We start from the raw sequence: 27600 nt of genomic DNA, 5'->3' as shown, positions 1-27600 counted from the left end.
AACTGCCTCCATAGTTCTTTAGAACCTGTGGCCAGAAGACTCTCCAGCAAGGGGCTATCCTGGCTTGAAAGGGTAGGTGAGTGGGAGCAGCTGAGAACAGAGGTGACTTCCCTGGGCTGCCTGACAGTGGCAGATACTGAAGGTGGTGGGCGTGACCCTATGGGGAAAGGAGCCATCAGCTGCACCTCCTGTGTCATGCTGGGCAGGGCTGAGGAGCGAGGGGAGGCTGAATATTCACATGCCCTTCATCTTTCCTTCTCTGCTGATCTTGATGCAGAAGCAGCCTGCCATGCATGCATCTGATGCATTCAACATCAGGCAGCCGCGGGTCCCTCACCCCCTATTCCCAGGGTAGTGCAAGGGCTCTGGGGCCTCAGTCCTTTCAGAACTACTGGCTTTGCATTTCCAGGTCTTTGGGGAAGCTGGGGACCTTGTGGCCCCATCCTCTCTGGGGTCACAGCTATCAGTCGCTCTGCAGGGATCTCTGCTGCTCCAGAACCCACAGATCTTTGACCCCACTCCAGGCTCCAGGCATCTCTTCTGAGCCCGAGGAAGGCCTCCCTCCATCCCTCTTTGCATGCCCCCTCTTCCCACCCAGGTCTACAGTGCGAGCTCCTCAGTAGAACAGGCCTTTGGAAACAAAGTGGAGAAGTGCGTGGTGGCAGCTTCTGCCCCCTGGCCTGTCTCCAGCCTCGTCTGAGGTCCATGCGGGAGCACATAAGCCACCTGCTTGAGCGCGGAGAAGGAAAAGTATGGGGAGAAAACATGCTTGACAGTCTTAAAAATTACCATGCAACAGGCGATCAGTGGTGAAGGCTGCTGCCCGCCAGCTGGACGCCCGGGGTGTCAGGGCGCACTGGCGATGAGGAGGTACCCAGCCCCACGGAGCCAGGTGGTTCAGCTGGCGGCAGATGGGGCCAGGCGGACTGGGGGTACAGACGGAGGGGGCGTCGTCTGCCAACTGCAGGGTGTGCTGCATGTGTGGGCTCTGCCCAGCTGGCACAGGCTCCCCTCCCCCCTGCCACTGGCCCATTCTGTCTGCTTTGCCCCTTGGAAATTCGCCCTCTGGGCCAAAGAAGGACGCATGCGCCAGCAGCCCAAAGTCAGTCCCTGCTGCCTGGGTCCTGGCTTCCCAGAGCGTGCCTTGGAGCGATGACCTGGTGCTCTGGTGTCCTGTGGCCTTCTGCCATGCAGCTGGCTTCAGAGGGATAGGCATGGGGCTGGAGCCAGAAGCACATCTTGCTGTCAGGGCTGGGGGGCCGAGGAGCCCCTGTTGGAAATCTGCAATGTCGTGAGGAGATTTTGTGAGCTCGGGCCAGGACTCGGGTCTGTATGCGTCTCGGGCATGGCTCCCGTTTCACTCCCTTGTGCCAGCTGTTTCTAGGAGTCCTTGTCCAACAGCCTGTAGCTGTCTTTGTCTCTTTGCTTCCCCAGGCAGCTGATGGAGAACCAGATTGGAGTGGTCGAACGGGGGGCTTTTGATGACATGAAGGAGCTGGAGAGGCTGTAAGTACAGTGGTGCAGGCTCAGGAGGGTGGCGGGGGCTGGCCCTGTGGGGACACGAGCAGGCTCAGCCTGGCGGCAAGGGCGGGGGTGGGGGATGGTGGCTCAGGGACAGGTCGGAGCCAGGGGCAGCTGCAGCCGTGGAACTGATTGCGGCACCCTCATGAGGTCACGGCAGAGAGAAGGCTGGAGACTGTCCTCACCCCACGTTCTAAAGGCAGCTATTTTTAATTTTTTTGCCCTGAAAATTCATTACGGCAAAAAAATCCACACAGTACAGAGGAAGTGAGATTTCTTCCTATAATCTCACACTGCAGGCGTAACCATCATTTGTTGATTCATGTGGCCTTTAGGAAGTATTGGTGCATAGAGGGGGCCACCAGGGAAGCCCTCAGGGCCACCTGGGGAGCCATGTTGTGAGTGCTCAGGCCCGTAGCACAGAGCCTGGAAGGTGGAGGCGTCTCCGATTTGCGTGGTTTGTTCCTTACAGGGCTTTCTAGCTTGCAAATGTGTCTTGATCCACTTTTGCATTCCAGATGGGCAATAGTGGGGAAAAAAAGGCACGTGGTGTGGGTGAGGCGGGGGATGGGCACTCGCATCCAGAGTGGCCGCCGACCTCATTTTTCTGCAAAGCTTTGGATGTAAGTGTCAAGAATTCTAAATTTCATGCCTTTTGAACCAGAAATAATCAGTGACATGGCTAAAAAATGTATTTATCAGGATATTCATTGCACATTATTTAAATACAATAAAAATCGGGAACAGTCATTCTGGGGGAGACATAAGCAATAAAATCACACTTTGGAAGAACAATTAAGGCCATGGGAATATACACACAATATAATGTTAAGTGGAAGAGGCAGGGGGTGACATTTGTATAAATAAAATCAACTTAGTGTGTGTACAGAATACAGGAGGAGGAAAATAATTGGAAATATTAACTCTCATTGCATTGAATGGTGGAATAACATGTAACTTTAATTTTGTTCTGTGTGCTTTTATTTTTTTATGGATTTTCTTAAAATGAGTTTATAATTACAGCTGCTACTGATTGCCTTACTGTATGCCAAGCACTGAGATAAGCTCTTTACCCAACGCTCCCTTTCACCCCCAATATCTCATTTAATCCTTGAAACAACAGTGGGTCAGTGGTATCTTACAGATGGGAAAGAGGTGCCCAGAAGTTAAGGCACTTGCCTTATTAAGTGATTATTAAGTGATTATGTGCAGGAGAGGGGATTAGAACCCGGACCATTTTGCCTCCAAAGCCTGAGCTCTTAATGGCTATGTCCTAATACCACACTTTTCTCTTTTGCATCAAAGAAAATAAAGCATTAAATACAAGGGAAAGAATATGGTTGTCTCATTGCCTTCCTGTGGCCTGGAGGAAAGTCAAGGTGATCATTCTTTGACCTTCCTTATCTGGCCTAAAACTGAGTGATGAGAACGTTTAGTCCTGGGGTTGTGTTCTTTAAAAGGCTCGTGACAAAATATACTAGATTCGTGTCCTGGCTCTGAGGGGCTCGTTGGGCCTCCCCCAATTCCAGCTTCAGCTCTGGGACTGCTAAGCCCTGGAGGAGGAGAGAAGGTGGGGGTTGGGGTTCAGGTACGACCCGGTGGCCCACATCGCGCCTGCTTCTGCCACCCAAGGCTGGGCAGGGCCCTCCTTTTAGAGTTACGACTTACCATTGTAGACTTTGTCCCTTCTGTCCTCTTCCAGTTCCTTTCTTTGCGACTGCTCTGTCCCTGGGTCTGTCCTGCGCTGGCTGCCAATGACCGGCAGCTTCTCCTCTGACTTGTCAGAGGCCGGTGGTGAATCAGTTAATCGTAAGAGTTGGGTAACGTGGGGAGTCGCAAACACCATACATACTCTAAACGTTTTATTTTAAGGTAAAACACACAAGTGAACATTTATTGACCTCCCCTCCCCCCGCGCCCCTCAACCCCTGCCCCTTTTCTTTGCCAAGACCTTTCTTTTTATTGTGAGATGCTGATTGGAGTTCTGTATTGTTTTCCTCAGCTAAACCATACACGCATACTTTGTTTATGATTTTGGGTTTTGGCTTTGTTAAGATGGAGTGAGGTTTTTGAAGGGCCCTTGGAAGACATCTGAGTGGTTGCATTTCTTTTATGGTCCTCCTGCCTCCGTGCCCGCGCCTGCGCACACTCCGCCCCGTCTTTTACATAACCCCACAGCCCTTTAATTAGCAACTTTCCTTTTATTGCCCCTTCCCAAAGCATTCAGCCTAGTTTTCATGGAGACAACTCTCTCTTTTCACACTGGCATTTTGTTTGTTTATGTAACAGTTAATTAAATTATATAATTATAATTGTAAGTACCTCTGGCTAAACAGGTTTGGAACAGACGTAACTGGTTCTTGTAAGCAGTTACACACTTGAGCGCAGAGCGGCAGTGTGCAGGGTGGGTTCTGGGGCCGCAAGGATCGCCGTGCCTTTGGCGCCGGTCGGTCTGATGTTGGGGGGAGGTGGAGCGCTCAGTCGCCAGCTGACTGAGTGGGGTCGGGTGTGTAAGGCGGAGGCAGGCAGGATGGGGAGCTGGGGGAAGGCAGGCTTCAGAACCCCACCGCCCCCACTCAGAGGTCGCTTGAGGGAGTCGCTCACTTCAGGACGTCCTAATCCCCTCAGCTATCAAAGAGACGGTGCAATGTATCCTGAGCATCTAGTAAGAGCCAAGCTGTGTGGCGAGATGGTGGTGGTGAAGCCTCCCTGGGGGTTGCTGCCAGGAGCAGGTGGGAGGGTGTGTGCATGGGTAAGGCCTCCTCACACTCAAGAGAAAGGGACCCACTGATTTACCCTGCTTTCCCTCGACAGTGAGGTGATGCCTACAGAACATTCCTCCTGGTGCCTGGCGCATAGTGAGAGGCACCAGGGACTGGCAGCCTCCACTGCTGCAGTATCATCCTTAGCTACCTGCAGGCCCTCATCGTGCTGGGGCCCTTCTTCCGTGCCCTTCGATTTCCCACTTTAACTAGCTATTGGGTCCCTTTTCCTTTTAAGTGTTTTTCAGAAATCGGAGCCAGAAAAACAAAACCATCTTGGGGGAAAACAAAACAAAGGAAAAACCAATGATCACCAGGCAGTGTAAATACAGGATTAATTTATTGGACAAGGTTAAAGAGCTTGGAGCCATGTGATGTATCCTTCTGTTGCTTTAACGATTTTATTGGTGGTTCCTTTTTTTTTTTTTCCCCTAAGGCAGTGATGTGTTTCCCTAGGAGCTGGTCCTTTAGATAACGCTTCTTCCAGCTGACTAGTTGTACCGTGCAGGGAAGTGGTACCTTTCTTACACAGCAGATGAAGGGCGACCTCCTAGGAGGTAAAGTAACCACAGACAGTCACTGCCAGCCACATAGAATTACATTCCTTCCTCCCTCCCAGCAAAAGAAAGCTCTTGCCGAGCGGGTTGATCATTGCCTAGAACTGTTAAAGGAGAGGTTGTGTGAAGCTCAGACTCCACTGGTGCTTCTCCAACCTGGACTAGTACACGGGTCACCTGGGGATCTTGCTGAAATGCAGACCGACTCAACAGGCCTGGGCTAGAGCCTAGGATATGGAGGCTCTTACCAGTTCTTAGGTGATGCCCTGAAGGTGGTCCACGGACCACTGTGTGAGTACCAACATTTTATAGTTCATAGGAGTCACACCCCCTAATGCGCTGGAATCCTGCACTCTAGTGTCAGAGAATTAGTTACCTAGTATTCATGGGGATGTAAAGTACAGCATAGGGAATATAGTCGTTAATATTGTGATGAATATGTATGAATGTAATGACTAGACTTATTGGAGTAATCATCTTTGTAAGTTACATAAATGTCTAATCACTATGTTACATACCTGAAATGACTATAATATTGTATGTCAACTGCAATTGAAAAAAAATTAGGAAAAAAAATAGAGCATTGGTTGCCTAAGTCTGGGTAAACTTTGCTGCTTTCCTAGGATAAGTCCAGGCTCTTTCTGCATTATATCTTCTCATCAGGCCACATTCCAGCACCAGACTTCCCGCTTCTGCCTGTGTTTGTAACCCCGAAAGGTTGTCTGTCCACCAGCAGAGGAATTAAAAATGATGAACATGCTATTTGGTCATTAAAAATAAAGGGAGTTGTCTGTTATTTCACATGGAAAGACATCCACAAATTTTTGAGTCAGAAAAATGCAGGTGGCAGAATAGTTTTTCTTCTATTATTTGAGGCCTAAAAAAAAAATTAAGACTGCATTTCCATAAATAATTTAAAAAAATCAATAAATCTATTTTTGTTTTGACAAACAACCTAAAGCAAACAACAAAACTTGCCACTGAGCCAAATGTGGATGAAAGCAATAAAGAATCAAAAGCATGTGGCCAGTCCTACTCCATTAGGATAGATCTCACATTTCAAGTGTCGTCGGAGATCCAATTCACGAGCTGAGATAGCCTTTGAATCAGTGCCTTATAAGTCACACAGAGTCTTGTAAATGTAAGTGAAGATGATGACGAGTATGGAAGGAAATAATGGAAGGAAAGATGCTGTGCTCATCGATGGCCCAGTCCATGGTGGTCCTTGGGGAGGGACTTTCATAATTATTTTGCTCTTATCCTCCCCAAGTGTTGGGTGGCAGACCTCCTGTTTTATAGATGAAGAAACTGAGCCCCAAAGACGGTGATTTCCTTGGAGTTACACAATGACCCTGTTCGGATTTGAATCCTGAACTCTCAGACTCTGAATCCAGTGCTTTCTGAGGGTCCTTTGGATTTCCTGGATTTCCTAGGCAATTTCCAACTCTCCCTCTCTTCTCTTTTGTAGACGACTGAACCGGAACCAGCTGCACACGCTCCCAGAACTGCTGTTCCAGAACAACCAGGCTCTGTCGAGGCTGTGAGTGATGCCCGTGGCCAGAAAGCTCTCTGTGTGCTCTCATCCCTCACCCTGGGCGGGGGGGCTGTGCTTGGTCAGTGGGGCGTGAACTTTCCCGTGACCCCCATGTTCCTCACTGGGGAGGAATTGCTCAGGGTAACAAAGGTCAGGCCTTTTCTGCAGGAAGGTGCAGTGTAGGGCATTTCTCCATGGCAAGCACCTGACGGAATCTGAAGGTCAGTGATTTCTGCCTGCTGCTGCGGACCGTGCCGGGGTCTGGGGGTGGGCCCGACTTTGCAGGGAGGACCATTCCTCCGCGCCTCTCGCTGCCTTTGGTGATCTGCCCTTCTTGGGCCTGTTTCTACCTTCAGCTCAGAGTAATAAGGTCTATAAGCTTATTAACTGTGTGTAATGTGATACTCTTTATTATAAATATACTTCTTTCATGTTTTAAGGGCTGTGGCTAATTCTGCTGCTTTATGATTTGCCAAATGTGCCTGTAATTGTTCTACCGTATATTTCATCCTGTGGGTTGGACAGGATCATAGAGATTTTCTAAGAAATCTCTTCTGTAGCTCCTTAGCAAAGGGTCCTTTTGCCTTTGCTTGTCTACCTCTGGTGGTGGGAAGTTCACCACCTCCTGGAACAATCAGTTCCATGATTGGAAAGGTCTGCATTTAGAAACACTTTCTTAACTTTGAGCCCTGAATCTACTTTCTGATCATTTATGTTTTTTCCTAGCTTTGCTTTCTGTAAGTACCTAAAACAACCATAAACGCTTGTTAGATTTTTGAAGGGTCGGTCATTAGGTTTTTGAATTTTGAGTTGGGAGGTTTTTGAACCCTCTTAGTTTTGCCACTAAAAACCTGAAAAACGGCTGGTATGGCTCAGTGGCCTGAGTGCCGACCTGTGAACCAAAAGGTCGCCAGTTCAATTTTCAGACACATGCCCAGGTTGCAGGCTTGGCCCCTGGTTGTGGCCGATCAGTGTTTCTCTCCCTCTTTTTCTCTCTCCCTTCCCCACTCTCTGAAAATAAATACGTAAAACTTTTGTAAAAAAGTTAAATATAGAATATTTAGAAAATATGACAAACATTAAAAAAAACCCCACAGCCCTGACAAACCACGGTGAGCCCGGCCTGGGCCGCAGGGCTGCCGGCTCTTCCCTGAAGCACCTCGTGGAGGGAGAGGCAGCAAGTGGTGCTGGCGAGACTGGGGGGCAGGGGCTGGGGGGGAGGTGGCGCCGGGGGCCTCCTGCATGCTGAGGGGTCGGTCAGTTCTCGTCACCTCTGTCATGACTTCCAGACCTTTTGATAAGCCCAGTGGTCTCCAGGCAGCGCCACAAATTGTTGCCCGATCCTGCCTTCCTGTTTTTGTCTTTAAGATGAACTCTAATTTTTAGTTTAGATGAACTCTAATTTTTAATGTTTAAATGGTCTCTCTGGTCACTTCCCGTTTCTTCCTCCTCCTGGCCTGGAGGCCTCTCCACAGTGACCCAGTGATGGCCCCTTCTGCTGGTCTCCACCACACTGGGCTAGAGTTGGGCTGCCTAAAACGCGGTGTCAGGTGCACGCAGTGGGTGCTTTTCTTTTCTTTCTTTGACTGCTGAAGGTACAAGTGAAGTGCATCCACCCTGACCTCCCTGTACCCCGTGGTCTGTGCGCTGGCCCACGAGGCCCATGCTGCCACTGGTTACGAGCGGGAGGCTGGCCTTGCCTGACTTGGCCCCGGCAGCTCCCGGGCCTCCCGTCCTTTCTCTCAGCTGGCTGTGGCAGGGGTTGTCACAGAGCTCTTTCTCTCTGCGGAGTTCATCCTGAATGTCTCTTCTCTTGCTCTCCTTCTGCACTTGTCTTTCCCTTCTCCTGAGACCTCTTAGCCGTTCAAACTGTGGCCCTCACTCCTGGCATTGTTTGCCAGCTTGGGTTCCCTTTCCCTCTGTCACTTCCAGGGTTCAGACCATGTGTGTGGTGGATGGTTGCCAAACTCTGGACCCCAGCTTTGACCCTCTTCATTTATTTTATTTAAAATTTATTTATTTAAAAATTCTAGCTTTATGGACGTATAACTGACAAATTAAATTGTAAGCTATTTAAAGCATACTTTGTGGTGATTTGATATATATATATTGTGAAGGATCCCCCTATCTAGTTAATTAACACATTCATCACCTCACATGTTGTTTCCGCCCCTGCCACCCACCCCGCTACTCTTCTTCTTCCTCCTCCTCCTCTTCTCCTCCTCCTCCTCCTCCTCCTCCTCCTCCTCCTCCTCCTTCTTCTTCTTCTTCTTCTTCTTCTTCTTCTTCGGTGAGAACACAAAGTTCTGTCTTAGCAGACTTCAGTTACATAATACAATGTTACCAACCATAATCATCGTGTTATACATTAGAACCTCAGACCTTTAAAAGTTTGTACCCTTTGACCAACATTTCCTGTGTCCCTCTCCCCAGTCCTTAAGACTCCATATATAAGTGATACCGTGTAGTATTTGTCTTTCTCTATCTGGCTTATTTCACGTAGCATTACGCCCTCAGGGTTCAGCCATGTTGTCACAAATGGCAGGACTTCCTTCTTTCTCATGAATACTATTCCATTGTACAGTATATACAGTATATATGCCATATCTTCTTTTTATAAATTATATTTTATTGATTATGCTATAACAGTTGTCCCAATTTTTCCCCCTTTGCCTCCCTCCACCAGCACCTCCCACTCCCTCAGACAATCCCCCACCTTTATTCGTGTCCATGGGTCATGTGTGTAAGTTCTTTGGCTACTCCGTTTCCCATACTGTACTCTACGTCCTCATGGCTGTTCTGTAACTACCTATTTGTATTTCTTAATCCCCTCACCTCCTCACCCATTCCCCCACATCCCTCTCCTATTTGGCAACCATCAAAACACTCTTTGTATCCATGATTCTGCCTCTATTCTTCTTGTGTGCTTAGCTTGTGTTTTAGATACAATTGTTGATAGATATGTATTTTTTTGGCCATTTTATTGTTCATCGTTTTGATCTTTTTCTTAAATAAGTCCCTTTAACATCTCATATAATAATGGTTTGGTGATAATGAACTCCTTCATGTTTTTCTTGTCTGGGAAGCTCTTTATATGCCCTTCAGTAGAAATGATAACTTTGCAGGGTAGAGTAGTCTTGGCTGTAGGTCCCCATTTTTCATAACTTTGAATGTTTCTTGCCAATCCCTTCTAGTCAGTAAAGTTTCTTTTGAAAAAAATCAGCTGACAGTCTCAAGGGAATTCCCCTGTAGATAACTAGCTGTTTCCTCTTGCTGCTTTTAAGATTCTCTCTTTATCTTTAACCTTTAGCATTTTAATTATGATGTGTCCTGGATTGGACCTCTTTGCATCTATCTTGTTTGGGACTCTCTGTGTTTCCTGACCTTACATGTCTGTTTCCTTCACCAAATTAGGGAATTTTTTCTTTCATTATTTTTTAGAGATCCGATTTCTTGCTCTTTCTCTTCTTCTGGCACCCCTATGATGTGAATGTTGGGCCTCTTGAAGTTGTCCCAGAGGCTGCTTATACTTTCCTCATTTTGGGGGGTTCTTTTTTTCTTCTTGTTGTTCTGATTGGTTGTTTTTTGCTTCCTTATGTTCCAAATCATTGATTTCATTATTGGCTTCATCCACTCTACTGTTGTTTCCCTGTAAATTGTTCTTTATTTAAGTTAGTCCATCCTTCGTTTCTGACTGGGTCTTTTTTATGCTGTTGAAGTCCTCACTAAATTCCTTGAGCATCCTTATAACCAGTGTTTTGAACTCTGCATCTGATAGATTGTTTATCTCCATCTTGTTTAGTTCTTTTTCTGGAATTTTGACCTGTTCTTTCATTTGGGTCATGTTTCTTTGTCTCTTTATTTTGACATCCTCCCTGTGTTTGTTTTTATGTATTAGGTAGAACTGTTTTTACTCTGTGTCTTGGTAGAGTGGCCTAAAGTCGTAGGTGTCCTGTAGGACCCAGTGGCACAGCCTCTCCTGTCACCCAAGCTGGGTACTCAAGGTGCACCCTATGTGTGGGCTGAGTACACCCTCCTATTGTAGTTGAGCCTTGGTTGTCATTGGCAGGTCAGTGGGAGGGATTTACCCAGGCCAATCAGCTGCAAGGATTGGCTATGACCACTTACCACCAACCTCGCCCTCTGTGTAGGATCAGTCGTGCAGGGACAGGGTGGTGGTACTCTGACTTGGTGTGTCTGTCCACTAGGTGTGCTGACCCTGGGGTTTCCTGGGTGGTGCAGGCCAAGGTCAGCCCCCATCTATTTTTGCCTGTGGCCACCCTGCCTCAGGAATAAGAAATTTGAGATGGCTGCTACTTGTGCTGGGCTTGGAGATTTCCAGGTGAAGCCAAGCTGTGAATCTAGGCTGGCTGCTGCTACTGCCAGGCCTGGGGCTCACTGGGGCCAGCTATTGTTTGACAAAATAGGAAGATGTGAAGCATGAGCCAAGACCAGCCATTCATATGGAGATGCTGCTTGGGTGGGCTGTAAGTTGGGTGGCACAGAGTCTCTAGGGATTTTCCAGGTGGGTGAAATGGTGTTAGCCAGGTTGATGGAGTCTCAGATATGGCACCAGTTTGCCAGCTCTGTAGGGGGAGGGTTTAGAAAAGGGACAGTGGCCTCTGCTCACTTTGATGCCAGACACTTTAGCTCTTCCCTTTATGCCACTGGTGCCTTTCAAGCTGCTACCCCAGTGCTGGAACTCAGAGAGAGTGAATCTGAGAAGATGAATCCATGTGTGGGTTCTTTAAGAAGAACTGTTTGGGCCTCCAGAAGTTTCTTCCACTGACTCAATCCTCACTGGTGTTTGTAGCCAGAAGTTGTGGGGACTTATCTTCCTGGCACTGGTACCCTGTGCTGGGGCTGGGACACCTCACTCCAGAGGTACTCCTTCCAAATCTTTATCCACGACATGTGGGTGTGGGACCAGCCTGTTCCACATCTGTGCCCCTCCTACTAGTCTGGATAGATGTAGTTTCTTTAATTTTGTAGTTGTCAGACTTCCATTTAACTAGATTTCTGATGGTTCTGAGTGGTGGTTGTTTTATATTTTAGTTGTAAGTTTGATGTGGTTGTGCGAAGAGATGGCCCATGCCTGCCTATGCCGCCATCTTGACTGGAAGTCTGCCGTATCTTCTTTCTCTATTCATCTTTGCCTCACACCCTCCACCCTCATTTTATTGAATTGGGCATCAGGCATTCCAAAACATCACTGTTAACACTCCTAGTTGGTCTGGCTGAGGAGCAGTCAGTCCTTCTTGGTTCATGAAACAGAATCCCCCCCACCAGGAGGCTGGTGACAGTAAGGGTGGGGTTGTGTATTATTGTAAGGCACAACAAGCAGACTCACTAGCTCCCCAAGACAGGAAGTGAGATACACCTGGGACTGGGAGTGAGTGTGAAGGAAGTTTCAAGTTCTTTTAACATCTCTACCTTATTGTTTTACTCCTGCCTGCAAACCAATGTCCTGGGCTTATGGGCAACTTCCCAGTTCCACCATGCCTTTGGTTGGCCTCGGTGCTGACTACCTCCTACTTTCTGTGACCTCAGAGCTCAGATCCCACAATGTCTCAGGCCTAACTCCAGATTTCTGGGGAAAAGAATCTGCTTGGCTCACTTTAGGTGAGAAGATCACCCCGGGGCCCATGAGCTGTGTAGGAGCTTGTGGGATCACCTGAGGTCAAATTATGGAGCCTACCCTTCCCTTAGGGGGCAGGGTAAAGGGAAGGCAGTGCTTGGCCTTTCCAGTCTGTCACCTGTTGACCCCCCCTTTGCTTTGAGAGATCCATTACTAATTCTTTCCATCTGGAGCAAACCATGGACTTTCCTGCAGAGGCCATTATGCTAAATCAGCATGAAAACGCATTTGAGAGACCAATTGTGCAGGGTAAGGTGTGATCACAAAGTCTGTCAGGTGGTGAGATCCACATTTCAGTTGCTTTTGTCTATGTAGCTTCCAGAAGTTAAAATCCTGTAACTGGTTATTCTTCACTAATATTGCCCCTGGTATTGGGTTAGTCTGCTCATTTCTTTCCTTATGCAGGACCTGTGATCAAGAGAGGTGATTTGCTTTGGACCACAGAGCAGTTTTGTGAGAGGACAGGAATTAATCACCAGGCCTTCAAAGGCCCTTAAGGAGCCCGAAATGGACTTAAACCTTGACCTGGACATCTTGTTTGGGAATACATCCTGGGAAATATAAAACCTGGGTGCAAACTTGTTCTTTGCAGCATTATTTAGAATATTGAAACATAGAGTATTTCTATATTGAAATATGGAATATTGTAAAGAACATAGAAACAATCCAAATGTCTAACCTTGGGAGAGTGGCTAAGTAAACTATACTATATCTACTTGATGGAATCTTTATATCATCATAAAAATGGCCTTTATGAAAGATATAAAGTAATGCATATAAATGTTTGTGATATGAAAAACCAGGACGCAAAATTCTATTGACAATATGACCACTAAATAAATCACTCTAAAGAATGCACACATGCACACACACACGCACACACAATGACTGTAAATGCCAACAGGGGTTGTTGCTGGGTGACTTGTCTTTTCTATGCTTTCCAGATGTTCTGTAAGAAACATGCATTATTTTTATGACCGGAGACCTCCTTGTTTTTAAAAGCAATGAAAAGCCTCTGCAGTTTGAGTTCAAGTGAATGCTAGATTTGTGATATTGGTAGCCTTCCTTGAACCCCATTGGCTTTTTTATCAGATAAAGATAATGTCTACCTCACAGGCTGTTGTGGGGGTTAAAGAGGGGTACAACCTGTTCTTACATCAGGTGTAAACATTGTGGCATAGTAGGTGCTCAGAAAGTGTTAGGGGAATCCATATGGGAATTGCTTCAGAGGGCGGCACATCCGCTCACCGAGGCGGCCCACGGTGGCCCCGCACTGCCCCTCTGAGCATTTGTCCTCTGCCAGTGTCCTGTCCAGGCCTCCACTCCCTGTGAAGATTCAGCTTCACCTTTCTTAACCAGAGCCATCCCCTCCCTTTGCTGGGACCTCCCCCAACAGGTTTTTGGTTTTTTGTTCCATGAGAGGCTTAGGTGTACCTGCGGAGGCACCTGCTGCTGGTGTGCGGGCAGCAGCTGGAGTGTGGCTGGGCACAACCATTGCACAGACTCAGGAAGTTGACAAAGGACTCTGCCAAGCTCAGAGGGTTCAACCTGCTCAAGGGACTGAGCCAAATGTAAACTCTGGTCTGTCTGAGGCTAAAGCTCATGCTTCCATAGTGTCCATCCACCTCCTACTTACCACCCATTCACCTCCTGCACCCGCTCCCCACCCATCTACTTATCTACCCACCTGTCCCTCATCCCATCTACCTATCTACCATCTACACACCCCCCATCCAGACTCCCTCTCATCTGCACTCCGCTTATCTACCTACCAACTGCCAGTCAATCCACATATCCCTCCACCCTCCGTGTCCTCCCATCCTTCCCCGCACCTAACAACCCCCACCTACTCATCTGCCTACCCATCCACTTTTCCACTGATTTACCCACCAACCCCCATTTACCCATCAGCCCCCCACCCATTCACCCTTCCCTTACCTACCTACCAACTCACATATAAACCTACCCATAGACCCAGCTCTCCCCCCATTCCACAACCACCCTCCCACCCCCTCACCTAGCCCCTCCCCGCTTTCTGTTTGCATACCCACCACCTGCTTACCCATCCATCCATCCACTGGTTACCGGGGGCCTGCTATGGGCCAGGCGCAGTTCTAGGCGCTGAGAACTACTGGGGTGACCGCTGTGTGAGAGACTGGTGGGGCGCTGTCTTTCCAGGACGTGAGGGCTGTCTGCCATCCCCTGACCCACCAGCAGCTTGGAGAAGAACGAGTGGTCGGCTCCCCTGCTGGAGGCGGTCACAGCCCGTCGGCCGGCCACTTGGGTGTGGGGTCAGCCTCATCGCCTGAGGATGTGGAGATCCTTATGGATGCCCAAGGGGTCAGACATGTTGGAGCCTGACTGCTTCTCTTAGAGCAGCAAAACCCAGTCTTCACCCAGCTTCTGGTGCAGGGCACAGTCCCCCCCCCGCCCCGCCCCCCGCCTCCGCCCCAGACTCTGTCCTCCCAGGTGTGAGGAAAGGTCTCTCCTGCTGCCTTTCAATCTCTCTTCTTGCTGATTGTATTCCCTTCCTCATCCACAAGCCGCTTCTGGAAACCCAGTTCCTTTGGGCTTCTTTTTAGCCTTGAAACCAATATGTGTCCTGACAAGATCAAGCTTTTGTGTCTGTGCTGGGCCTGGAAGGGTTGGGGTGGCTGATGAAGGGCAGCCCAGGGCATTTATTTCCCCTTATTTATATCCCTGTTGGAGGGCCCGGGATAACTCATTAACAGGGCCCTGGTGGCTGGAGAGGCGCGGATGAGGTGTTCTGCAGGAGCCCTGTTGAAGAATGCCTGACCCCGCCGACCCTGTCTCGAGCTGGGTTTAATTAAACTGTCAGCACTGGTCAGAGGAACAAAGCCTCCCTTCCCATCCTGGTCCCCAGCCCCCACCAGAGGCAGGAGGGCGTTCTCTGCTGAAATGAAGGGCTGTTAAAAATGGATGTCTTGCCTCCAAGGGAAATTACCCGAGGCAGGAAGGTGACCTCGCTATTGTGACACGTCCACTCCAGGCAGCCGCTGTGCGGAACTGGACCCGCCGAGGACCCTGAGCATGAGGAATGGGGCGCCTGTGGCCTCCCCTCCCTCGGCTGGGGCCTCTTTCCTGCCAGAATTGCTGCCTTAAGAGGCTGCTGCTCACCCTCTAGACTTCTCTTTTCCCAGAAAAGTATTTTATGAGCTTTGTCTCACGAGACACTAAGTCTGCGGGATGTTTCTGGCGCTCGTAAGGAAGGAAGTCTCCTTGGTTCGCCAGTTTGGGAAGGTGCCAGGTCAAACAGGCTTCTTTGCCGGGGGAATTTTCAGCCCCTTTAACCCATCTACGTGCATTATAAATCCCATAGGGGACGTGGAGGGTGTTGCATCGCCCACACTGATTTGACCTGAAACTCTTGACAGTGTTTTTAGGGAACACCTAGATCTTGAGGGTAACTTGCCGAGGTCTCAGGCAGTAAGGGTCAGAGCTGAGACTTGAACCTAGGTCCCTGACCCAGACTCACACACCCACCTCTACACCCTCAGAGCTCAAATTAGTGTGCAGGAGAGTCAGCTGGGGGGAGTTTATTAAAATGCAGATTCCAGGGCACTAACATCTGAGCGCCTGAGTGAGTAGGTGTGAAGGGCCCAAGAATCTGCATTATTATCAGGGCCCTCTCTATCTGGGTCACGCTTCGAGGAGCCACGCCCCAGATGCCTGGTGAGTCCTCAGAGGGGCCCCTCTTGGGGCAGAGCCCATGTTTGCCTCCGCCCTGCCTGATTTGGTGTGAGTCACACTGACAAAGACCCTCCCGAGGGCAGAAGCTTCACCTCTCTCATGGATGCAGAGAACAATTTGGGGGTTATGAGTGGGCAATTATGGAGCACTCTGGATTCTCACAGTGCTTTCCAATCATTAAAGCTGTGCCTGCTGTCAAGGCTCAAGTGAAAAAGGCAAGCGTCCCACTGGGCCGGCCTCAGGACCGCTGCAGAAGAGGGTAGCCGGCCTCAGATTGACATTCGCCGCGCCAGAGCGGGCGGACGCCCGCAGTGTGGACTAATGTCCTGACCGCAGCCCCTGGCCCTTGGCTTCCCCCACCCCCACCTGCTGCCTCCGAACCGCAGAGGCCTTCACAAATACTGGGGCTGCGGGGTCCGGAGGCGCCCGGAGGGATGGGCAGTCGGTGGGTCACCCCCAGAGAGTCGGCCCTGCTGCGGGGACTTTACAGGAGCTCGAAGGGATGAAGAGCCGCCCGCCCTCTCCTACAGCATTGCAAAAACCAGCGTGGGACAAGGTGAGTTCCTAAGCATCCAGAAGATTCTGAACAGAGAGGCGTGCATGTGTCGGGGGTAGGGGTGGGGGGTGGAGGCAGGCTATTGTGAATAACTTTTAGGAGAGTGAGGGTGTCTTAAAAACTACTTCAAAAATCACATAAATAATTTCACTATGATATTGAACATTTGGCAAACAGAGACAGATAAGATCATTGCTGGCCCAGCACAGACCTGGAAAGCCCTGAGCCCAGAAACCAGAGGAGGGAGGCAGGGACTGGTGAGCCCGTCTGGGAGGGGAACAGGGAAACGATTCTTCTGTAATCACATCTGCAAAGCCCCTTTTGCCATGTAAGGTAATGTTCACAGGTTCCAGGGATTAGGACGCGGGCATCTTTGGGGGTCACTGCTCTGTCTACCACATTACGTCTTCCATTGGGGGACAGGTGTCCGGGAGCCCCGCCCGGCCCTTCCCTGCCTGGGACAATGGGGTGATGCACACACACACCACGGAGCCCCGGGAGCCTGCCCACCAAGAGTGCCTCTGGGCACGTCTCCCAGCTCTTTCGCTGGAGTCAGGGCCCTTGGCACTGAGTCCTCTCTTTTCTTCCAATGATCACAGTTACTGCTCAGCTGTGGGACTGCAGGCAAGGGATTTCACCTCTCTGTGTCCATTTCCTCATCTGTGAAATGGGGCGAGGGCTGTTGTGATGATTAGGTGGTTTGTATGGTGTACCCAGGATAGGTGCTTGGAACACACCCTCAGCACCCAAACCATCACCCTGGAAGCAGTGGAGGGGATGGGCGGGCATGCCCCGTCCAGCCATAAAGGACATAGAGGACAGTCTGCTGTCCTGGACATCTTCATGGGTCGACCCAGGCTGGTGAGCTTCTCTGGCTCCTTTTGGCTCACAGCCTCAGCAGGAGGTTCCAGGCTAAGCAAGGGGCGAGGGTCCTGATTGCCGCGGTCTCCCTGTCGCTGAGCAGGGCCTGCCTTCAGTTGCACCACCTGTCTTCTCTGCATGAGACAGGGTTTCTTACCTCATTTTGTTTTGCCTGAGCTCACTCTGAATTTGGCAGGCTGCTTAGCCTGTTGCCGGAGGGTTTTGCTCCTGCAGTCTCTTCTTTCTTTGGTTTTATAGACGGGAGATCAGATGATGACTTCATACAAGTGGAAGGAGAATTTCTACAGCCTCTTTCTCTGAATGCCTTCCTCAGGAGCTGACTGTAATGTAGAGTTCTTTGTTAGATTAATTTGGCAGGAATATTAATGTGAGTTATAACTCATTACATTTAGACTCATGAACTATAAAGAAATAAATGCTTGGAGATGGTGCATTAACTTCTTTATTAATTCTTTATCAGTCTCTACTTAATCTAATCTTAACTTTAATGTTGCGCTTCTTAGCATCAAAAGCCCTTCCTAGAACACACACGCATGGTCTTATTACTTTGGGACATCAGGCTGTCTTGGCATCAGAAGCTCGTAGGGGCAGCAGAGGATGCCAAATGTAAATAATGGTTGGTATTGTTATTTCTAAAGGCTCCTGAGCTTTTGTGGATATATCCCTAGCTTGGTTCTGCTTCATCGAAGTCCAGGTTCCCCTTTGTCCTTCCCAGTTTGGGGCTTCCCTGTCTCTTAACCATTTTTAAGTGTACAGTTGAGTAGTATTAAGTGTACTTACATTATTATGAAACAGAGCTCCAGAATTTTTTCATCTTGCAAATCTGAAGCTTTATGCCCATCAACTATTCCTCATTTCCTGCACCCCAGCCCCTGCTAAAGATCATTCTACTTTCTGTCTCTGAATCTGTGTATTCTAGGTACCTCATATAAGTGGAATCGTGTAGTATTTGTTTTTTTGTGACTGGCTGGTTTCACTTAGCATAAAGTCCTCAAGGCTCAGCCATGTTGCAGCATGTGACAGGATTTCTTCTCCTTTTTAAGGCTGAATAATATTCCATTATATGTATACACCACATTTTGTTTCTCCGTTCATCTGCCATAGACACTTGAATTGCTTCTACCTCTTGGCTATTGCGAATAATACTGCTGTGAACAAGAGGGTGCAACCTCTACAAGACCCTCTTTTTAACTCTTCTGTGTGTATTTCTAGAAGTGGAATTGCTGGATCATATGGTAGTTCCATTTTTAATTTTTGAGGGACTGCCATATTTTTTTCCCTAGTGGTTACACCATTTCATCAATACTTACTTTCTGTGTGTGTGTGTGTGTTTTATAGTAGCTATACTAATGTGTATGAGGTAATATGTCATTATGGTTTTGATTTTCATTTTTCTGTTGATTAGTGATGTTGACCATCTTTTTATATGCTTGTTGGCCATTTTTATGTAATGTTTGGAGAAATGTCCATTCAAGCTCTGACTGGTGTGGCTCATTTGGTTGTACATCCTACTGCAAAGTGAAAGGTCACTCGTTTGATTCCCGGTAAGGGCATATGCTTGCATTGTGAGTTCGGTCCCAGATTGGGGTACATACGAGAGGCAACCGATTGATGTTTCTCTCCCTCTCTTTCTCCCTCCCTTCTACTCTAAAAAATATATAAATAAAATCTTAAAAACGAAATGTCCATTCAAGTCCTTAGTCCATTTTGAAATCAGGTAATTTGATTTTTTTGTTGTTGAGACATGAGTTTTTAATATATTTTGGATATTTTCTTGCATATCATGGTTGCCTTTTCATTCTGTTGATTGTGTCCTTTGATGCACAGAAGTTTTAAAGTTTGATGTAGCCCCAAATGTCTATTTTTGCTTTTGGTGCCTGTGCCATATCCAAGAAATCATTGCCAAGTTCAATCTCACTAAGTTTTCCCCATATGTTTTCTCTTCGGAATTCTATAGTTTTGGGTCTTACATTTAAGTCTTTGATCTATTTTGAGTTAATTTTAAATATGGTGTAAGATAAGGGTCCAACTTCATTCTTTTGCATGTGGGTATCCAATTTTCTGAATACCAGTTGTTGAAGAAACTGTCCTTTCACCATTGGATGGTCTTGATATCCTTGTTAAAGATCATTTGACCATATAGGTGAGGATTTATTTCTGGGCTCTCTGTTCTATTCCATTAGTCTATTTGTCTGTCTTTATGCTGGTACACACTGTTTTGATTCCTGTATCTTTATAATATGTTTTTGAATCAGGAAGTGTGAGTCCTTCAACTTTTTTTTCTTTTTCAAAATTGTTTTGGCTCTTTGGAGTCCAGTGATGGCATTTTACTTGGAAGGACAAGGGACCTGTCACAGTAGAAAAGAGGGTATAGGACCTTATATTTTTTTTATTCAAATGGCACAAACCTGTGCATAAACACATTGGTGATGATGGGGAGTCTGCTACTTCCTAAGATAGGCGGTCTTGTTGGTGAGTAGCTTAGAATGTTGGGAATCCCCATACTAACCTTGACCTGTTTTCTTGGCCTGTTCACCCAGTGATCTCAGTGTGGCTCTCTAGAATTATGTTCAGAGCAAGGATGTGTGCTAAGGCCAGCCCTGTAACTGGTCGTTATGCATGTGTCTAAGACAGACCTGAGAGATTTGTTTCTAAGAAGCCATAAGGCTGAAACGGTCTGCCCACAGATTTTTCCTAAGGTTCAGAGCTATCCCCAGAATCTCTGTGGGCCCCCTTGTTCTCTCCCATTTCCCCCAGGCAGCTTGGTGAAGGAGTACCCCAGGACCTCCTTGTCCACTCAGTCCTGTTTGGCCTGGTTGGCTGGGTGGGCTACTCAAGAGACTCCCTTGAGAAGCACAGGGCCATAGCTGCAGGAAGCTGCTCCAGTTTAACAAACTGAGACCCTCCAGCTGGGTGGCAGTGTCCCCATCTGCTTTCCAGGAAGCCAGGCTTTCCTGTCTGTAATCAGGGCCTCTGGGGATGGACCAGTAGGAAGTGGGGGTAGGAGAGGGCTGGGGAGAAAGTGCTCTGAGGGGCTCTGGGGCTTTTTGGCACAGTGTGATGGAAATGAGGCTGAGAGCCAGGACACTTGTGTGCTAGATTTGGCTCTGTCCCCATCTGGCTGTGATGCCTTGGACAAGTCATTAGTGTCTCTAGACCTGTTCGCTCATTTTTATTAATGAATTGGATGCGCAGACAGAAGGGATGCTCAGCACATTTGCAGGTGGCACAAAACTGCAAAGGGGTGGCCACCGAGCCAAGGTGACAGAAGTAAGATTGAGAAAGAGCTCCATGAACTGGGCTGGAATCAATAAGGTGAAATTAAATGCTGATAAATATGAAGACGGCTTTGATAGTGCGGCAGCAGGGAGACCTGGTTTGGCAGCGCTGGCTACGACAAGGGCCTGTGACGTCAAGCAGAGGATGGGCCAAGTGTAGTCAGGTGGCTCCAGGAGTGAAGGTAGCCTTGGGCTGAATTAATAAAGGCTACGTATCCTCCCAGGGGAGGGGACAGGCCTGTTCTAATTTGTGGCGATGTGAGCACACCCAGAGAACAGTGTTTGGTACCGGGATCTGCGTCTTATTGTAGGTGGTTGTGGGGTGGTTGTAGCATGGACGAGGGCAGCTAACGTGAGGAGCCGTGTGGAAACCATTTTATATGAGATGCAGTCAAGGGGCCTGGGGCTGTTTGGTGTGACAAAAACAAATACAGATGGCCTCTGAGAGCAATTTTCAAATCTGTGTTTGTTCCAGAAGCAGAACTGGGTACTGTGGGTGGACGGTGTGGGGAAATGGATTTTGTTCTGAACACGGCAGGCTGCCTGAAGGGCTGGCTGCCAGGCGGTAGGCTGCTCTGCTCGTCACCTCACCCCTGGGATAGTTCAAGGAGGGGCTGGACCCCGTGTGGCAGGGCTGTGTGCCTGGGATGATGGGGGGGCCTGGCTTTGATGGGCTTGGGTGGTTTTAGATGCAGAGCTGTCTGTCTAATCAGGGATGCTAGGAGGGCTTGTGAGCGGGAAGAGGCCCGACCCAAATGGCGTTTGGGATGGATAATCTGCTCGCAGACACAAGGAACCCGGCAGATGGTGAGAGCCTGGAAGGCCCCAGCCCGAACCCCCGTGTTGGAAGCTATGCTCTACGGCAACGTGCTTCCAGCAAACTGTGTAACAAAATATTTACCAGACCCCAGATTCTGGCTCACATTTTTGAGTCAAATTTGGAACAATAAAAATCAATGAATAGCTTTGGAAATAACGTCTGATCTGTAAAAAGACGCAGAAGGTTTGTCCTTAGCCAGAGGTGCTTGGAGGAGTGGCTCTGCCCCGGAGCCCCCACCCCATCGATGAGCAATGACTCATTTCTCCTTTGAAGTCCAGGCGTCGTCTTCGGATCCCTGGTGTTTACACCCTCTGCTCCTTCAACAAAGGGCCTTCTGTCGGTAGATCTAGGAGGCCAAGCAGGGAAGGGTCAGAAAAGGAAGGTATTGACTGAATACCAATAAGGAGGGGAAGTGTGTTCACGGAGGATGAGGGGCGCCAGGCAACTGGGGGCCCACTCGTGCTGTGCAAACAGAGCGGGAATGCCCTTTGGTGGGTGCTTTTTACTAAAGGGCCTGGGGCCCTGGAAGAGGCAGGAAGGGGGGACAGGAGAGCGGGAGGAAATATTTCACAATTCGGGGTTTAAGCTCAGCCCCTTGTTGGGGAGGGGCGGGCCAGAACGTTCAGGGTAACAAAGAGGCAGTGTGGACGGGTGACAGTTAGGGGAAAACACATGGCAGCTAATGGGGCAGTAATGGGTGGGGAGGGAACCTGGGAAAAGCTGGTACAAGAAAGCGGGCACATAAATTCTGGTGGCGTGACATCCCCTTGGCAGGGGGACAGGGGCCACTCTTTCACCCTCCTCGTCGATGTCCCTGCTCCCAGGACTGAGGCCAGGGTGAGGGATGGATGGAAGGGGACATGCCCCTCAGGGCCCGGGAGAGGGGGCCATTCTTGGTGGAAGCCAGCGCCCCAAAGCAGAGGTTAGAGGCTCCCATGAGCAGTAGAGGCGCATGAGCAGTGGAGGGGTGATGCTAGCCCTGTGGGAACCTCCCATCCCTGCCTGCGTGGCTGGTGTCACCGCAGGGCACTCACCTGTGGGGGGCTTTGCACCCAGGCCAACTCTTGGGAGTCCCCAGCGGGCCGTTGCAGCCCGGGGACCAAGGCCACGTACGCACACAGAGACCGAACCCCGAGGTCCCCCGAGGCGCTCGATGGAGACTCCCAGACCCCAGGGTTTCCCGTTCACTGCCCCGGAGCTCTGCCCACCTGTTCTCGGAGACACCAAGGGCCATGTCAGCTCTCAAAGGGGACAGTATTCATTACCTGGGGGCTTCTGGGGGAAGCTGCTTAGCAGTTTGTAGTTGGACTTTTATGGCTTCTCTGAGATTCCTAAACAACCAGGGGCATCCTGGAACCCAGAATGGTGTTTTGTTGGTGGAAGTTTGAATTTTTTGTCACAGTCCAACCATTTTTGATCAAGTGAATACACTTTTCTTAGAAAACAAAACAGCCCTGGCCTGGTGGCTCAGTTGGTTGGAGTGTTATTCTATACACCCAAAGGTTGCAAGTTCAATCCCTGGTCAGGGCACGTACAGGAGACAAATGATTGATGTTTCTTTCCCGCCCCGTCTCTCCCTCTCTCTCTCTCCCCACCGTCCCCACTCAAATCAAGAAACATCTTCAGGTGAGGATTGAAAACAAAACAGAACAGCAAAATGACTTTTTATCTATTTCTTTGTGTGTGTGACCAGTTGTCCACTTTATAACCTTTAGGAAACATTTAGGAAAGGAGAGAAAAGCAGCACATCTGTTCCCAGTTGTGGATCTAGGGTGTTATTAAAAAGTAGCCACATTGGATGGGAGCACATCGGGAGCCTCTCTTTCTAGGCTTCTGCTGTGGGCGGAATTCTTAATCCGATTCATGGCTCATGTTTGCAAAGCAGCAGCTGCTTTTCGGCACCTGAGTACTTGCCGTTTCCCCAAGTGACCCCTGGAAGGGGGTGGGAATTCTGGAGGCTGTCCCAGGCTTGCTGCCTTGCTGAGAGGCAGCCCTCCCTGAGTGCCACTTTCCCCAGCTTGGCAGTGGGGACCAAGGACCTGGCGTCTTCCCCTGGGTGAGGGATTCATTCATTCACCCAACCAGCTTATCACAAGCCTGCTGCGTGCAGTCCTTTGTTGGGTGCGGGGATATCAGGACGAACTAGATATGGTGAAGGGCTTGGCTGGAGTGTTGAGTGCTGGTTCTGTGGTTGCTGATTTCTCAAGTGGGTGACAGGCATAAGCTGTGAGAATCCGATGGCTGGTTTGCAGCCTGGCTTTTTCCCTCCCAGTGCCCATGAAATGAAAGAAAGAAAACAGAATGTGAATAGAACTAACAGAAATGAAAAATCATATTTCATAGGGACAAATGCTCATATATCAATCACACAGATGTTCAAACATGAATGTCCCCATGCTATTCATCTTTGGTTTCAGATATGCTGAAATGGGGTCACTACACCTGTGAATCTCTAAAGGCAACTGGAAAACAAATCAGTTTCCTACAAATCATTAACTTCATTGATGGGAAACAAAGAACAAGAAATCGTTTTTGGCAGGTGCTTACAGTAAACTGTGCGAGCCAAGGCTGGAACTCATTTATCGATGATTTTTAATAGCATCTTTCACAGACAGCTGGACATGGTGTGAGACATCAGTGGTCCCTGTGGACAACGGGTTGCTTGAATGTTGACCACAGACTGCAAATGGGTCTCTTGCCTGGGCTCCCTGCAGGAACACGTCCCTTGCTGAGGTGCGCCATCTGTTGATGGTGGAGGTGCATGCAGGTGTCAGCGGTGCGTTTCTGAAGGTGCAGGTGACCCTGAGGCCTGTAGGGGACTGGGGGAGTCATTGTGCAGTTTCCATGTGGACTTTCCAAATGGATAAACGGAGTTGAGGATCAGACATATGACAGAAGTTAAGAGTTTGCACTCTGGAATCCAACAGCTCAGCTACTTACTGCCTGATTGACCTGGGCCAATTGTTTAATCTCTTGTAGAGAGACTCAGTTTTTTCTCATCTGGAAAAAGGGCACAATAGGAAACTATTTTAAATTGTTGAACCAGGAATAAATAAGAATTCTGCCCACACTTGGTGGGTAAACCATGAAGAAATGTTATGCTTATATTTTTCCCGATAGTTAAGTCCTAGTCCTCTAACAGTAGGGAATACTTGGAAGAAACGTGAAACACCCGCGTTTTCATTACCCGGTAACCAATGTCTTAACCTCAATCTGTTCTTGGAATATTTTAAATCAAAATTCGCAAAGATGGCTTTTTGATCATTTGTAGTGTGATTTTGTTGTTATTTCAAACAAAGATAAGCGGACAACCGAATGGGCCTGAGGTTCTGGAAATGGGGTCTAGGTAGCGAGCACGTTGGAGTTGTTCCCAGCGAGGGAAGTGAGGCGTGATGACCCAGCGCTTCAATTAATACTTAATGCTTCCTGACTGCAGGGCTCTGTGAAGAGTTCCTTTTATTATTTAGGAGGAGGAAAACATTATTTTTAAAGAACAAAATTAAAATGTGCTAGTTTTTAAGGCTGACCAAGGGGACTGGAGCTTAGTCAGCAAGAAGGCTCCTTTTCCTCCTGTTTGACGTCGCCGGGCATCCATTTGGTCCGGGTTGAAAGGATGCTGGTCTTTACAGCTCATTTAACTCGAGAGCATCAGGCTTTGTCGAGGCTTTGACAGTTATCCATTTTGACTCTAACAGGGAGGGCTTGGCCCTGTTCAATCTGTTCCAATCCCCGACCCCATTGTGAACATCAGCTCACCCGGCGGTGAGACACCTCTCTGAGCCACCGCCCCCGGGCATGTCACATTATACCCTGAGGGTGCGATGTTGCCTTTTATAGACCTAGAATATGCATCCCAATCTTGCAAGCTCAAAACTAGGGTCTTTGTTACTGTGGGAGCCTCAGTCCTTTCTGCTCCTTCTGCAGCTCTGGCAGCCCTCAAGGTGTGCGCGTTGTGCCTGCCACGCTCTGTCGAAGTCCAGCAGCATGGTTTGTTTTTAATTTTCACTTAAGGAGGAGATAGATGTTTTTCTTTTTCAGCATATGGTTTTATTAGTGTGTCCCCATGCCTATTCCTCACCAATCCCCAGTGCAGATGCTGACACCTCAGGCTGGACAGCCCTAGTATTCCATCCAACATTAAATCCCGTCACTCCAGGGACCGCAGAGATTCGGAACCCACCCAAGGGTCTCGAGTGTCTCTTCAGCCACCGCCGCCCCAGGGCACAGAGCATCAGTTCACAGGGGGTTTTTCTTAAGGGGAGGCAAAATAGGATTATACATTGAGATGCCTAAGGGAAACACTTTCAGCTGAAGACCCTCTCCCAACCGGGTCCCAGGCATTGTCATTTTCAGAAGGAGGAGGCAGGATGCATCCATCAATGGTGTTAAAAGTGCTTCTGCAGCCCTCTCTCCACTGGGCCAAACAGCCCCTCTGGGGACAGAGCCTGGCAGGGCGAGGCGGAGCACAGGGCCCAGCGACAGCTGCCGAGAAGCGGAAGGTGCTCTTGAGCTAAGGTACTGCCTGCATCCCACCTAGATTTACCTCTGCTCAGATTTCAGATTTGAGGCCTTTTGCCTCCCAAGGCTTCCCAGCTGCCCCCTAAGAAACCGCTGTGCCTCCTGGGCATCCTCATTGTTGCTCCCCTTCCCAAGGCATCAGACTCACCCCGGCCCCCTTTGCTGATTACTGTTTGTCGTGGGATATCTGCTTCTCATTCTCTACCTCCTAGGAAATCCTACATGTAAGCCCAGTGCATTGGGGTGTTGAGAGAGGGCTTCAAGTTCAAGTCCCGCTGCTGCCATTTCTAGCCATGTAACTGCAGACCTGCAATGCAACCCTTGAACCTATTTCATTTGTGGAATGGGGAAAAAGCAGACCTGTGTTGGGGGGTGGGAGCGAGGATTAGAGAAGGCAGTGCCTGGGTCTCTGTCAATGTGGGTTCTATCATGAGCAGTGGCTGCTCGGAGGCCCTGGCCCTTCAGGTCCACTGCTGTCTTTAAGGGGCTTCCCTTCTTGGGAGGAGGATGGGATCTGTGGTCCCTCTAGAATGTCCCAGGGAGAAGGTGATAGGGTCATACAGTGCATGGACATTGGCCTTCAGTATTTCAGAGACATGTTAACTGGCTGCCATGTTACCAGCAAATGAAGACATTGGCACTCAAGGGGTGGGGAAGGGAACAAAATCCCAAGCAAGTTATTTAGACAACGTGCTCCCCAGGCTGCTTTGCCATCCGCAGTGAGTGCCGTTCAAATGCACGCTGGTGAGTCTGCAGACACAGGGCTCTGTGGGCCAGCTGTTGGCCTCTGGCTTTTTTGGGTGTGATCTTTAATCTTTCATTGATAACGCACTCAACAAATATTTCTGTGCCTGCTTTGTTCCATTCCCGGGGGCGGGGGGTGGGGGACAGCGGTGTAAAAAATATAAGGATGTGGTCTCCACTTTCCAGAGCTGGTAAATCCTGTTGGCGGTGGGGGTCAACGCGCGCTAGAGAAAGAGTTCCAATCAAAACTTCAGATGGCCGATGGTGTATCACCGAGGTCAGAGATGCAGAGGATCAGTCAAATGCTTTAATCAGTAACAAAGCAGCCAGGCGCGCAGGGAAGGGAAGGACTGCAGCTTTCTGGGAGCTGTCGCAGAGGCGCTGGGGTGGGGCGGGGCTGCAGGGAGGAGCCAGGAGGTGGACGCTGGAGCCCAGCCCTCTACCCTCCTGTTCCCTGGAGCTGCTCTGTCTGACAGTGCGCCTGACTGTCCAGTATTGGGAGGTCACATCTGAGACACCTGGGGTTCTTCCCACCTTCACCAGCACCCAGGGAGCCCGCTGCCCTCCTGCTTCACTACATCCCTGGCCTTGGTGTCTTCTGACTGTAGCTCATTTGCTGCCCGTCCTATCCTTTGTCTGTGATTTGGAATTAGGCTTGTGCCTCTGGATCAGGTACCCGCGGCCCCCCTCACCTGGGCTCTGAGCTCCTGCCTCTGCTCCTGGCCCCCTCTGCCAATAGGACGGCCAAGCCGTGAGCGCACAGCCATCTCCCGGTCCTGGCTGTGACGTGACCTGTCTGTGATACTGCTGGCCTTGACTCTCCTATACTCCAATATGCCATCTGCAAAATTGGGGCCAAATCCCTTCCTCCCTCCCTGACCTCCCAGGAATGGGAGGCGATACAGCATTCCAAGAACTAAACCAAAACAGAGAAAAAGAACATGACTCAAAATTCAGTTAATTAACATTGCAGAAGTTGCCTTGGGGGTTTCAGGCAGAAGGGATTTTTCGGATCATCAGTACTCGAGCATATTAAAAAAAAAAAAAAGTGATTCCCTTTTCCTAGTATGTAGGCAAGA

At 49.1% G+C, this 27600-nt stretch overlaps 1 protein-coding gene across 1 annotated transcript in view; it reads left to right on the top strand.

The window, feature by feature from the left end:
* SLIT1 (slit guidance ligand 1) overlaps positions 1 to 27600 on the top strand; it is a 153444-nt gene that overhangs the window by 19039 nt on the left and 106805 nt on the right. The window contains exons 3-4 of the mRNA XM_054581705.1: positions 1435 to 1506; positions 6309 to 6380. Of these exons, the coding sequence (XP_054437680.1) occupies positions 1435 to 1506; positions 6309 to 6380 (144 nt within the window). The remainder of the gene's footprint in view (positions 1 to 1434; positions 1507 to 6308; positions 6381 to 27600) is intronic.

This window comes from Pteronotus mesoamericanus, unplaced genomic scaffold (assembly GCF_021234165.1).
Source record: "Pteronotus mesoamericanus isolate MK-2021 breed Mesoamerican mustached bat unplaced genomic scaffold, CSHL_Meso_final contig_657, whole genome shotgun sequence".
Lineage (NCBI taxonomy): Eukaryota > Metazoa > Chordata > Mammalia > Chiroptera > Mormoopidae > Pteronotus > Pteronotus mesoamericanus.
This window is presented reverse-complemented; position numbering and strand designations above follow the sequence as displayed.